Source organism: Cariama cristata, unplaced genomic scaffold, assembly GCF_000690535.1.
Source record: "Cariama cristata isolate BGI_N322 unplaced genomic scaffold, ASM69053v1 scaffold10501, whole genome shotgun sequence".
NCBI lineage: Eukaryota > Metazoa > Chordata > Aves > Cariamiformes > Cariamidae > Cariama > Cariama cristata.
In genome coordinates this window covers 95,262-108,738 of record NW_009598735.1, presented here as the reverse complement: position 1 = coordinate 108,738, position 13,477 = coordinate 95,262, and the positions used below count along the sequence as shown (strand labels likewise).

The 13,477-nt window shown below is 39.7% G+C and overlaps 1 protein-coding gene across 1 annotated transcript in view; it reads left to right on the top strand.

Annotated features, from left to right (window-relative positions):
* BARD1 (BRCA1 associated RING domain 1) overlaps nucleotides 1-13,477 on the top strand; it is a gene marked incomplete at its 5' end in the record, with an annotated part of 33,012 nt that overhangs the window by 420 nt on the left and 19,115 nt on the right. Inside the window, 3 exon segments of the mRNA XM_009709423.1 lie at nucleotides 1-603; nucleotides 9,527-9,607; nucleotides 10,318-10,490. The exon segment at nucleotides 1-603 is cut by the window's left edge and continues 6 nt beyond it. Of these exon segments, the coding sequence (XP_009707725.1) occupies nucleotides 1-603; nucleotides 9,527-9,607; nucleotides 10,318-10,490 (857 nt within the window).

Here is a 13,477-nt window from a genome sequence, read left to right as displayed (position 1 = left end):
AGCCGTAAGGAGACACTGCAGCAGGAGTCTGTAAAAGAAGCCGACTCCAACAAAAATACAGAAAATGTGGAAATATTGCCACAAGTCCAATCCTCAGAGAAGAAAGATAACGGTGAGGTTGCGTGTCCTACACAAGTCAGCAAGGAAAAGAATTGTGCTACAGAGACGTCACCATCAATAGAAAATGAAGTTACGCCTTTAAAACGTGGAAGGGAGCAATCCAGTCTTCCAGTTACTTCTCAGTCTAAAAGACCAAGAAGAAGTGAGAGGAGCACTATTGGGCAGGCAGGCAGTCAGGCAGATTGCTTAGAGGAGTTACCTCCGAGTTGCTCCATCTCCCCAGCGACTGAACACAAGACACCAGTTCAGATTGCTTCCTCCGTATCGAAACTCACTGACACTGTAATGAAGACAAGAAGCTCTGCAGTCTTTCAAGAAATTAATAGTCCTTCACTTTCAAAATCTCCCTCTACCCCATCTACTTCTAAGACTTGTAGTCCAGTGGGAATATCGCAGAGTCCTTCTCTGAAGTCCCCTGGTGGTAACACAATTGCCAGAAGAAATTACAAAGGAGAGACTTTGCTCCATGTTGCTTCCATCAAGGTAGGACCATCATCTTCTAGTTCAGCTTTAAATAGAAGCTTAAAAAGACAATGTTGTATTAAAAACACCCTGGAAACCAGTTACTTCAGTACATCCTCTTTCGGGAGGGGGAAATCTCATTTTGTGGTCGTCTTCTAGGTTTATTGGGGAGTTTCCAACTTGATTCTCTGATTTCATAAAGAAATTACTATTGGAATGATCAAAGATGGTTCTACTTGAGAAACGCAGTGTACCACAGTGTCAGTTACACCTGCCAGTTCTAGGAAGTGATAAACATTCAAATGTTTTGGCCTTAAGTGCCAGGAAGCTGTCTCTGCGATTTGTCAGAAGAAGTTTAGCTAAGTATTTCAGATCTCACCGAGTGACCTTGATCAGTTTAACTTGACCTGGTAACTCAAGATCTGAATTATCTACATAAAGATAACTCTCTGCAACCTTAATTGAAGTTAACTATTATATAGGCTTTGAGATCCTCCACCTGATGCAAGTGTTGGCTCAAGAGCAACGAAGTGCTGCACCCTGTGATTCCCATGGTGAGCCCTATGCTCTGAGCATGCTGTCCTCACAGATAGCGGAGAAGGGGGAATTAGGACAGAGTTGGGATGTTCTCAGTAGACTTCACTTTTGTGTAGGATCAATATTATTCTTGGAATGACAGCTGTCACTCATTTGGCTGTGAAGTTGTTATCTTAGCCAGTTCCTGCTGTGGTTGAACTTCATGGCTTTGCTCTTTGCAAAGGCTGCTCTTCTTTATTACTATGTGAAAGCTACAGGCAAGGTAAGTTGAATGCTTACAGTCAAACTCATCAGATGTACTAATGTGGCAGCTGTCTTCTGAGAGGTCATTTCAAAGAGTTTGTAGTCTGGCAATTTACATGTACTTTCTGCTAAATCATGATATAGAAATACGGTGTCGTTAATAAACTGCCTATACTGGAAGAATTGATTCACCTGTAAGCATCCTGACATTTATATGGCACTTGTATTTGTTGAGACAAAGGCTGTTCTTGATAAATAACTGTGTCCTCTTTCAAAGGCATTCTAATAAGCCACTCCTGCTGCACGAGACCTTTTTAAATGGAAGTGGCAGCTGAGTTGAGTTGAAGTCTTGTACTTGATGCCATTAATATGGAGTTAGGGAGGAGAAAATGAAGCGTTGTCCTCACAGGACTCAACAGCTTTAAAAGAGAGATCTCTTGTTACCTCTAGTCGTAAGTCCTGTATATTCTTCTTTATTAAAGCACTGTTTACAAATTATCCTTCCATGTTTTTCTGGGAATTTGTAAGGAATACTATCGTGACTGACTGGTTCTAAAAAAAACCTGATCTATCTTGACAAGTTTTCACAGAGGTATGGTTTCCAACAGTATGTCCGAATCTTCTTTGGAACACAAGTATTACGTCTAAGAAAATAGAGCATCTTTGCAGCTTATTGTGACACTTGGAGTAAACAGCGATATGCCAATAAGGCAATTTTTCATTGCAAAACATTTTGAAGATAAATGACTAAAAATTAAACAGTTCATGCTATAGACAAAAAGGGATAAACAAGTTCTGCTTATCCAAGTTTAGTGGTGTAGCTGGCACTCCTTGTTGGCATTGGTACAGCCCTCTCCGAGAAAGGGATAGGGCTATTTCCGTGGGCTGAAAAGCTGACCTCCAGCCATAGTGTAGGCGGTGGGGTGGGCATGTACAGGAATGCTTTTTTCAGTCCTGTGTGTCGTCTTTTTGTTTATAATTATTCAACTAAAATGGGAAGTTGCTTCTCTTCCTCATTAGCTCTCCTGTGGTTTTAAGACATCAGTTCCATTGACGTTGAGGTGCTCATTAGTAAAGGCTTGTTTAACTAGGTAGGGCTTCAGGGTGATCCCAAAGTTAACACTCTTTTTAATTCTAACTAAAATAAGGCAAGGAGAGTGGTCTTTTGGTTATGGTTGTAGTTGACTTGCCTGTATCTTTTTTTTCCAGCTACTAAACTTCCAATGCAACTCTGAGAAAGCTGTTTTACTGTCTCTGAACCTCAGTTCCTCATCTGTAGAAGGAAGTTATACAGATTATCTACTCTCATTTGTGGTGTTCTTTGTACTTGTTATATAGCTTAATCATGGGTATATTATGGCGTTCCGACAAAGTTGCTGCATCCCTTGGTAACTGGTAAATGTAGGGACAGTTATCAGTCCATGTCAAACTGGATTAAGACTAAGTTGCTCAAGCCAGCGTGACGTGAGGACTTGGTCTTTCTGAAGAACTATTGGTTGTGTGGTTTGCTAACATTTTACTTTGTGAAGCAGTGAACAAGAAATAGTAGCGATTAATTGCCGTGAATCTGCTGGGGATGTGTGGCAATTGTAAGAAAACGTTTCTTTTACATATAAGTGTCTTTCGTATAACCTGTATGTTTCTAGATCACTCTTCTAAGTTGTAGGAACCCTGATGTGGAACTGATAAATGTGTTTTATCAGATAAACTGATCTTGAAAATACTAGGCTTTATAGTGTGTGTATATTCTCGTTCTTCAAAATAATCCTGTCATTTTTTTCTGTTTCTAGAAGAAGTATTTCTCTTCCAGTTTCGTTTTATAGGTGATTTTTTTCTCTTGTTCTTTCCACAGCCAGTAATGTTTTTCCATGTGTGTAATGGGAAACAGACTTGTAGCTGCCACCTTCCCCCCAAAGTGAAATAAAGCCTGGTTCTCTGGGACTTCATTAATTATAAAATAAATCTGTATTATTTTCATTAGCTGTTAGGGTCTAATACCCTGGATTTAATTAAAGCAAATTGAGTTCTTCCTTTTTTCTTATTTAAAAGAGATAATAAACAACATTATCAGGCATTAAAATTAAGTGTGTTGTGCTGTTTCAAATGATTCTGAGGGATTGTCCCTGTTTACTACTACCAGTTATTAACTTACTGAAAACAGTTCTCAAGAAACGTTCTAGTGTGGATGAACTTAATGCTGAGTTAACTAATAAATTAAAATAAAGGCAGCTCTTCCCATAGCAAACAGCAGTCATATTTATCTTCATCCATAGTCATTAAAGGTAAAACTTGCAATTAGTGAAAATACAAAATGTGACCTATTGCACTCCTAGTATTCTAAACTGGTGGGAAATTGCCCAATCAACAGCCCTTCCATGTGAGTGGTTTTTTACAGTAAAATAACAAGTTGTTCTCAAGACTAGCTCTTAGGTGGCAATTAAAAATATAGCACAGTACTACTTAACTAGTAGAGAGTCTTAAATCTACTATGGAGAAAAAAAAAATCATAGTTTCTTGGTACAGTATTTCAAGTCTTGGTTGTGCCTGTGTTTCTTCTGTGTTGACAAGGGAGATGATGGGACAGGTTGAAGTGTGGAATCGCTGCCACTATGGATTCCAGGAAGAGGAACAGCAAACTGCAATGCAACAGGGTAACAGAGGACCATGGCAACAGCTGCACTGTTACAAACCAGTGGGTGGGAGAAGGTTTTCATTTTTATGCTTCAACTGAGAAGCAGTTAGAGTTGTCCCTGTTCTGAGGAAAGAAGAAATTGCATCTGTGCAAAACATCTACTCAGTCTGAAGAAAGAGAAGGAGCACTGGGACCAGTTCTGGTTATCTCCCGTTACAGGGACCTTTTAGTTTTGACGGCTGACCGGGGGGCCTTCATAAAGGCTTCACCCATGGCTAGCCTGCTGTGCTGGACTCTTCATAGTCATTATACTTAACGCTGTAATAACTACTAGGTAATTCCTTCCGAGCCTGTGAGACTCTTCTTCCTTTTTCTTTCTTTGTTACCAGCTAATGACACATTAGAAAGAAGATTTTGTGGTTTTGTGAACATGTGATGGCCAACATCAGAATACCTTTTAGATCTCTTTTCAGGTGTCTGACCTAGTCAGCTGTGCAGTTCCTTGCTTTTGGTACCAGATGGGTCTGTATCGTGGTTGAGTGTTGGGTCACACACGTACATGGGAGGAACGTCTTCCCCTCCTGCCTTTCCTCTTGAGCCTTTAGGTACAGGAGGGGACTTGTGCTGCTGTGCAGTTGGATGCTCCCAGCCTCCCCTGAGCAAAAGGCAGTGGACAGCCAGCATCGTTCCTGCCAGCTGCTTCACAGTGAACGAATGCATCCCTTGGTCCAAGGTCTTTTTGTCCAGACCTTATGATTTTGTATGGCAGGTGACTTGGCTGTGTGCGTAAGATCCATTTCAGTGGAGAAATGAGGTCTGCTGGCAGAAACTAACAGGATGACGCAGATGCAGGTGTAGCACCCGAGGCTGAACTTGTAGTTTGACATTTGACTCTAATGTTAAAGCCAAGTGGTAGAGGAATGGTAAGCAACCTCCTGATTATGGGTAGTATCCAGCAGGTAGCTTAAGACAAATATGAAGCAGTGTAATGGTTTCAAATGCAGAACTTAAGAATATCAAAATTGGCCGTGAGTCAAAGCAATCCATCTTCCCAAGTGCTGATTTGAAAGCTGAGAAACAAATTGGCATTTCTGTTTCGATAATGCTTGGTTGTTACTTGTCTTGTTTCTGAGGTGGGTTAAACTTAACTTCTTGCATGTTTTCTTTTTGTTAAAGGTTAAGCATAGCTACTTGTATGCTTGTTAGTTAATAAACAGTCTGCTGGGTAGGGAATTAATTTGGAGAAATTTGAGGTGAGAAACTCACTGGTTCCTGGAAAGAATTGGTTGGAGCTTTCACAATTACTATAAGCACTCTGTAATTCATATTTGCCCTCTTTGACCACTTATGAGTTGTAAATAACGTAGTTCCCCCACCACCCCCCAATTTAAACAGGCAAATGTATTTGGATTTGAAAGGGGGTTTTTCTTCATTCACTTCACCTAGAGATTGAAGTCCCTTGGTTACCTTTGCAAATAAAGGGCGAAGTGTTTGGTTGAAGTGGTACAGGGTTTTAGCTTCATCTTCATGTACTGCCCTAATTCTTTAAATCTCTCTCTTGCAGTGGTAGAATACGTTTTCATTAACTTCATAATTTAAATGTCTTTTGGGTGGAAAATATCTGCGGTTAATGGAAATAGTAAAGGATAAAATGGAAAAAAAACCCTATAAAATAGGGCTGAAAGGACACTTGCAGTTCCTCTTAACCATCTGTTTGCGTTTCAATCGTGACACAATTGACTTGAAAGCAAAACAAAACAAAAAACCTTGTCTAAGCCAAGTGAGGATGGTTTTCTGGGCTTATGCCATCTGCGTCTGCAGGAACTAAATCCTCATTGGGAGGGAAGTGTTTGTAAAGCTGTGTAAATACCCTTCGCTGTGTAAGCTAACGCTGTCTTCTACGGCTGCCAACAGATGGCCCCAATGCCTTTCTTGCTTCTGTGGTTTCCAGAGCTCCCTTAAGCTGTAGCAGAGGAAAAGCAAACCCATTGCGTTATTGTGTTGTCACTATACATAAGCTTTGTTATGAGCCTAAAACATCCTTTGTTTCTTCCAAACGGATAATTTTACATTCTGCAGTAGTTTCTGCCTCTTCAGAAGCCTGTTGTAATCCTTCATTGATAATGAGGTTTAAAAATAAACACTTGCCTGTGAATTGTTAATGTTAGCGTTTTTCTACCTGGTGTTTGTCCTGTTCTCTGTTTCTGAACAAGTAGTATCTCTGGTTACATTTCCACTCTGCTGTTGCTACACACTACTAAGACAAGCTGGTATCCTCCTCATCCGTATTTAGGACTTGTGATTTTATGCGGGCATTGCTAGATCAAGTAAACTCAAGAGACTAAATGTACAAAGTCAATTTCAGTATTAGTCAAAGCGCAACTTTATGAAGCATGTTTGAATTAGTAATTCCATATTAATAGGTGTAGTCTCTTCTGCTTGCTTTTTTTGTGGAAGAAAGGCATATGGTACATAGATAGCTGTGGCTAGGACTTGCCCCTACCAGGTCCTTACTCTTTCTTGTTTAGAGTTGAGCAAAACATTTATTAACTTTTAAATGTGAGTAGTTCCATCAACTTTGATAGAATCAACTTTGACAGAACTGGTCAATGTGTTAACTGCACTTTTTTTTTTTTACCCTTGGATCACTGTCAGATGCTGGTGGTTCTGCTTGCCGGAGGGAGTTGATAATACGTCTGCTAAGGATCTGCTTCCTGAAATTTAGTCTTCCGCTTTTTTAACTAAATATTCACAATATGGTAACTGACTGAAGACCCTCTGAGGGGACAAAACATTCGCATTCTCCTACCTGTGAACAATTTTGTTAACATATCTCTTGTAATCCCGATTGACAGCACCCATCCAGTCACTGCACAGTACAGCTGGCATGACAGCTTGCCCTCCCTGTCTGTCACGTGTCATTGCTAGGTGCTGGTTGCAAGGAACACGTTCCATTTACAGCTGAGGTGATGACAATATTTGTCTTCTGTAAACAGCAAAACACCAATTTTCTAATTTCGACTTAGACTTGGATTTCAGTCTGTGGATGTTGTCAGTACTGGTGTCCACACCAGCAACATTTTCTTTGACAAAACTGCAGCAATGTTTTACAGATCAACGTTCACACAACTGTTCTGAAAAGCTGTGATACTGCCTAATGCCCACACAAATTATTAGCTATGCTTACTGCTTTAAAGGAGTACTCTTGAAATGTCAAACCCTTGCTGTACATGTTTGCAAACTTAACTTTAAATGATAAGCTCAGATCTCATTCATTATAGGTAATTGTATCTTCTCTCTGTAGAAAGAGATCTAATGCTAAGCACTGTCTCAGCTGCCTCTGAGTAACTCTTCAGATTTGATGCCTGTCTGTTACCTTGCAACCATAAAGAATACACTGCTGTTAGAATTCTTTAATTGCTTTGAAAGGTAACATTTTGCTGAGACATCTAGGCTGCGAATAAAATGCATGAAATTTATCTCTGATATGTTAATTTGCTTGACTGTTGTAAAGCCAGTGGTTCTCAGCATTCTTTTTTTTGTGAATATTGACTTTACAATTGTTGCTTGCCGGATTTGTTTCTGGTGAGCTGTCTTTAATCTTTACTCTTAAAGAAAATATTAAGATATTTTTCCAAAGTGTTCCTCAGTAACAAAAAAAAAGGGAATAAGTGTATTTTTATTGTATTTAAAGCTTAATTTAATGTTCTCTCATTTTTTCTATGGTACACTGTGGAGTAACAGTTAGGAATTCCTTGATTTACCTCTACTTAAGGGCACGGAACTTTCTGCGTATCATGGATTAAACTTCTCTTCTCCCTTCCAGGTTCTAATACTTATATATTACAAGTTTGACCAAAGATAAGAGCTAGGTACCAGTTTGTATATTAGTCTTTTCAATGGGGATCACAGTTCTCTGGTCTAGGGAAAGTGTTAGTGGTTGTCTTGAAATGGTTGGTTCAGGGTGGATCCTAAAAAAAAAAAAACAACCCCCAAAAAACAAGCAAACAAAAAAACCCAAAAACAAACCTCCCCCAAAAACCTGCAAAACCTAAATAAAGAGAATTGGGGCATTGGTGGCAAGCCAGGCAGAAACTTGAGGGCTACTATGCTAGTTTGGCATTTGGAAAGCTTTCATTATTTAGGTAGTTTTGGTCATTAGATGACACTTGGCAATCTCTTCCTTCCCTGTTACCCCATCAGCTGAGAAATGGGGTGTCACTGCTCCTGATCTGTAATAGCATAGGTAAATCATTGCTTTGGCCGGAGAGGTGGTACCCGATGCTGAGAGGTGTGGGATAGCCTGGCCCTTGCAGCTGGGGAGGGTTCCTGGAATGGCAGCAAAAGTTTTGGAACAGAATTCATGGCACCTTTTCCAGTAGGGGAGACCTTTGCTATTGCTGCCCTGTACTAACAAATGCCAGAAGCAGGAGCTGGCTGATGTGGCACAAAGTGAGTTTTAAGTACCAACGACAGAATTCATGGCACCTTTTCCAGTAGGGCAGACCTTTGCAATTGCTGCCCTGTACTAACAAATACCAGAAGCAGGAGCTGGCTGATGTGGCGCAAAGTGAGTTTTAAGTACCAACATGCTGGGGTGCGGACAGTGCTGTGAAAGGAGAAAGAGGGTCCGATTCTCTCTGGTTTTAGTCTCTTTGGGTTACTTTTCCCACTTGCTTTTAAGACGACGTGCACTGCAGAGATTTCCTTGCCTCGGCTTCCGCAGGAGGCTTCTCCTTGTGATTTATAGCTGCATCTGTATATGCTCTAATCTTATTACCAACTTTCTCTCTTACACTTGCCTTTCAAGGGTGTCGAAACCCCTAATTCACAAATTCTGCCCAGTTGCTTCCTTCACCTTGTCTCTACTAAGGCTCTTTCCTATTCCCATAACCTCTGCATCAGTTTCCACCCTTTTCCACATACATTTCCTTGCTTACAGTAAAAACTGAATATAATGTTCTTCCAAAAAGCAAATGAAAACTCTTTTGGTAGAATAACTTGTCAGAGAAAGCGTCAGTGAGATTCAACATGAGTAGTAATTGTAGTGTTAAATAAAATTCTTTTCCTTTTGACTTGAGAAAACAATTTATAGAAGCTTGTCAGGCTTATTAATCTGTTTCACCTATGCATATTTGTAGCTAGTTATTTAAATTACTCTGAAAAAAATCCAGTCTGAAGGACAAGGAAATTCTCAATAAGTGTTGCTGACTTTAATCCTTGCGGTTGACTCTAGTGGACAGATTGCAATCAGCACAAACTTGTCCATTTATTCTGAGTTAAGTCTATTATGTGCATCGTTTTTCTCTAAAATATATATTTGTGTACAGTGTGTAGGTGCTTTTAAATGAACAGTAATTATAAACCGTGATCTCCAAACCAGTTGAGTTTGTTACCCTGACAATATCTGAATGGAAGACTTGTATCATTACATTTTTATTGGAGTTAAATTTATAATTCTGCATCTCTTAATTTTTTGTTGTCTTTGTGTATCTTCATTACTTTTTAATTACTGTTTTTTTTCCTATGTAGGGTGACTTAGCAGCTGTGGAACAGCTGCTGAAAAATGGGGCAGATCCCAATGTCAAAGATAATGCTGGCTGGACACCACTGGTAAGCGTTGAAGACTTTTTTTTCTGTCATCTGTCTTCTAATCATATTTCTTTTGGTCCTTCCTTTCCTGCCATATTTTTGTTCCCGTTACACGCATTTAGGTGACAATTATGCAAAGTGAAGAAGTGGCGATAAACAGGCTTAAAAGAATTCATTAGCAACTATAACCTGCCCAAATCCAACTCTCCTTTGCCTGGGGTAGGGCATGCCAAGAAATCTATCAGCCTGTGATTCTGCAAATGCGGAAGATATAACTGATAACTAGAAAATGATCAATTGCAAACAATGTGTACGTTTTATGGGTTCTTAATGCCCTCAGTGTTTTTTACCATTTTGGAAATATATCAAGTAGTTGACTGAAAACATTTCTCATTGAATTACAGAGAAAAACCCCAAAATATTCTTTTCAACCATGACTTCTTCCTCTCCTGAAGAATACTCCTGACAGAGCCTGCAATCTGGGAGGCTTTGTTCCCTGTAGTGTAATTTGCACACAACTAGCCTTTGTTCAGTTCTTCTCTGTGCTTTTTATAAGTGCTAGGTTCCAAGGTTAATTCATGTCAAGAATGTAATGCAGCATCCTCGCATCGTGTTCCCTAACCATCTACCGAGAGGCGTTTGAAAACCAATGTGTTAACTGGTGTGACAGAAGTCCTTCCTCTGAATTCTGTTTCACTTGAGTTTCCTCTCTTACGGATTTACCCAACTAGCATGAGGCATGTAATCATGGGCACAGAGAAGTGGTGGAGCTGTTGCTACAATACAAGGCATTAGCGAATACTACGGGGTATCAGAACGACTCGCCGCTTCATGATGCTGCCAGGAATGGGCATGTGAACATTGTTGAGCTGCTGCTTTTGCATGGTGCCTCCCGTGATGCAGTGTAAGTAGATGGGGAATGTTATTTTAACTGTGGCATTAACTACTGCCACAACTTCCAGGGTGTATGTTAAGTAAATATGAAGCAAAGCTAGTAATAAATGTGATTTATTTGAATTTAGGGGGTGGGTGTTCAAATGTGGGCTCTGCTATACTTATAGTCTCCTTTTCCAGGTAGGTGTTTCATTCCCATTTTGCTTTGTCCTAAGCTTTTCTGAGGATGTCAGAGTCATAGATGGCTGGAGTTTTGAAGGCTGTACTAGGAAAGTAACAAAATATGCTTACCCTATTCTTATGCTTTCCTGTTGGCATCTTGTTACAGCTACTGTCAGATCTAAGATGCTGAGCTAGATGAGTTTTGAACTGCTACAGCTGTTTTCTATCTCTTTACTTTTACTACACTACTTGCTAGCAGAAGGTGTTTTGGTCCAGTCTCGTCTGCCTTCGTAAATGACAGAGACACAGGCTGAGATTTGAGGTGTGTTTTTTTATTTTTTCTGTTCTGGTCCAAAGCACTAATCCTTGGTACATTTTTAATTAAGTAAAAGCATAGAAATAATTTCAGTTGAATCTTCTATACAGTTATGCTTCCTGAAGATTTTGGCATTTGTGTATAGGAGGTGCTAAAGAATCTGTTAGTCTATGAATAATCCTGCAAACTGTTAGTATTTTAGACACTAAATGTGGTTTTAGGTGTGGTAGTATTGCTGTTGTGGCAGGGCCTGTGTGTATAAAATTTGAGTCCAATGCATGTTGTCAATAGGTGTGTGTGTATAGTAACACAACAGGACAAAGTCTTGCATGATGTGAATTTCCTTGCCAGCTGCATAAAGAAGCATAAGCAAGTTCAGTTTAATCACTTCAGCTCTCAATATTTGCTCTTGAAGCTTACAGACTTAAAGTACTCTGTGGAAAAGCATAGGGTTTTCAAAAACAGTCCTCAACTTGAATATATTGGAATTTTAAAAAACAAAACAACGAAACAAACCCACGAAACTTTAGCATGAAAAAGTAAAACAAGGATCAATTGTTTATCTTCGCTTTGTTCTTGAACAACGAAGACCAGCGCATTACACCTTGAAAGGCTGACAGCTTCAGAAACTAATTTTCAAGCCACTTGACTATCGGGAGCTGGTTGTGTGACACTTACCACTTGTCTGTCTGATATTTGAAAGCGTAGCACAGCCAACAGCTTCAATGAAAGGTTTTAACAGGACTTGAGCACTGGTAGATTGCACGGCCGAGACTGCAAATGCCAACAGTGAACTCCTCAGGTCTCTTGCGTCTCTGCTGGATGTATTCATGCAAGCTGGGATGAAGCTGAACCTCTTTCAGCTCATTCTACATGAGCAAGCGTCACTTTCTATTGAAATGGAAGCTTTTTAATTGTGGAAGGAGAGATCTATGTAAACCTTAAACTCTGTCTTAGGTTTTCACTGGATACAGGTAATGTTCAGTTGCATATTAAAACAATGTGACATAGGATATGTCACAACTCTGCAACTAGTTCCCTCTTGCAGTACCTCTAAGCATCAAAAATGGCTTCCCACTTTTAAGTATGCACTGTTCTTGACTGAATCTCCAGGGTACTTGGAATCTCTAGTGTGTGGTGTTAATAAATATATATATACCTTTTTTCTTTTAACTTAAAACTTTTTGGGGAACCAATTTAACCACCTTTAATCTTTGTTTCATTTATCTGGCAAAAAGAACCAAGGGTGCTTTGGCAAAAATGCAATCCTGTACGCACAGCCCCTGGAAAAATGGAAGCTTCCAGGTCTGCTGTAGGCTCTGTCTCTGGCTGAAATGTTACTGGGGATGTTACTTGTGCATTGAGGATGGAAAGGAGTTGGGTTTTTTTTGCCCTGCTTTTACAGACAGCATTAGAGACACAAAGAAAGGGATGTACAAGCAAAGTGTTCAGGCTTGAATAGTAAGACTTTACGGACCTTTTCCAAGCACTACCGAGAAACAATAGAAACAAGAACACTATCTCTGAGACTTCTGAGAATGTCTTGTGCCTCCTTCCCTTCCTGTGCCCTGCTAGCTTCCAGCAACAAATTGTGCCATGATCTTTCCCTGGATCATGACTTTGCAAATCCTACAGGGTTATTTTTTTCTACCACTGCCTCTGGTAGTTGTAGTGCTAATTAAACAGTCATTGCATTTGTCTAGGTAAGTGGGTTTGAACCTTCTTTAATATAGAAGGTTTAAATGCTTTTTTCTAGTGGATGCAGGTACCCTTATAATGAAGTCACATCTGACAAGAAGCTTACTTTTCTTCACTGACTTTTTTCCTAGATCCCTGGGACCTGCAGACCACAGGTTTAAAAACAGGAGGCGAGAACAGGGTGATCATTTAAGATGGTGCAATTACAGTTCTTTTCAGTGTGGCTAGTTATAATTGGCCTCTCTGTACTTAATGCAGGATCTGCTCACCTTCACATTATTACTTTAAATTGAGCAGTGATGAGTAGAACTTGCATCTCTTCTCAAAGGTTTATTTTCTTTAAGAATATACCTGAAGAGTGCCTTAATTTTAGAGGTATGCAACATGTGAGCTAAGACTATACCAAACCAATTCCGCCAAACTGATAAATTTGTCTAATTTTAGTTTGCATTTTTTTGGTGTATGAAACTCTTTTCTAGTCCTTTTGTGGGCTCTTCAGGCTCTGAATGAACTAGCCTTCAGCCCGGGAGAGGGCCCTCTTTATCTTAGCATATTAAAGTGATTCTTCATTACCTCACGGGGATTAGGAGGAAGGTTTGATTAGTTCACTGTGGTTACTTAAAGTCTTTTCCTTTAGCTAAGCTGAGTAAAATGTGAACATGATAGATGTATTCAAACGTTGCTTGGGACACTATGAAATATATAGCATGAAACCTCACAAAAGTGACGGATGTCTTGCTGCTGTTTTGACAGAGAATTAACTCGGTGTTTGTGTCTTAATGTCTCTTGTGTTTTGGAGAGTTAATCTACTGGAATAAAAA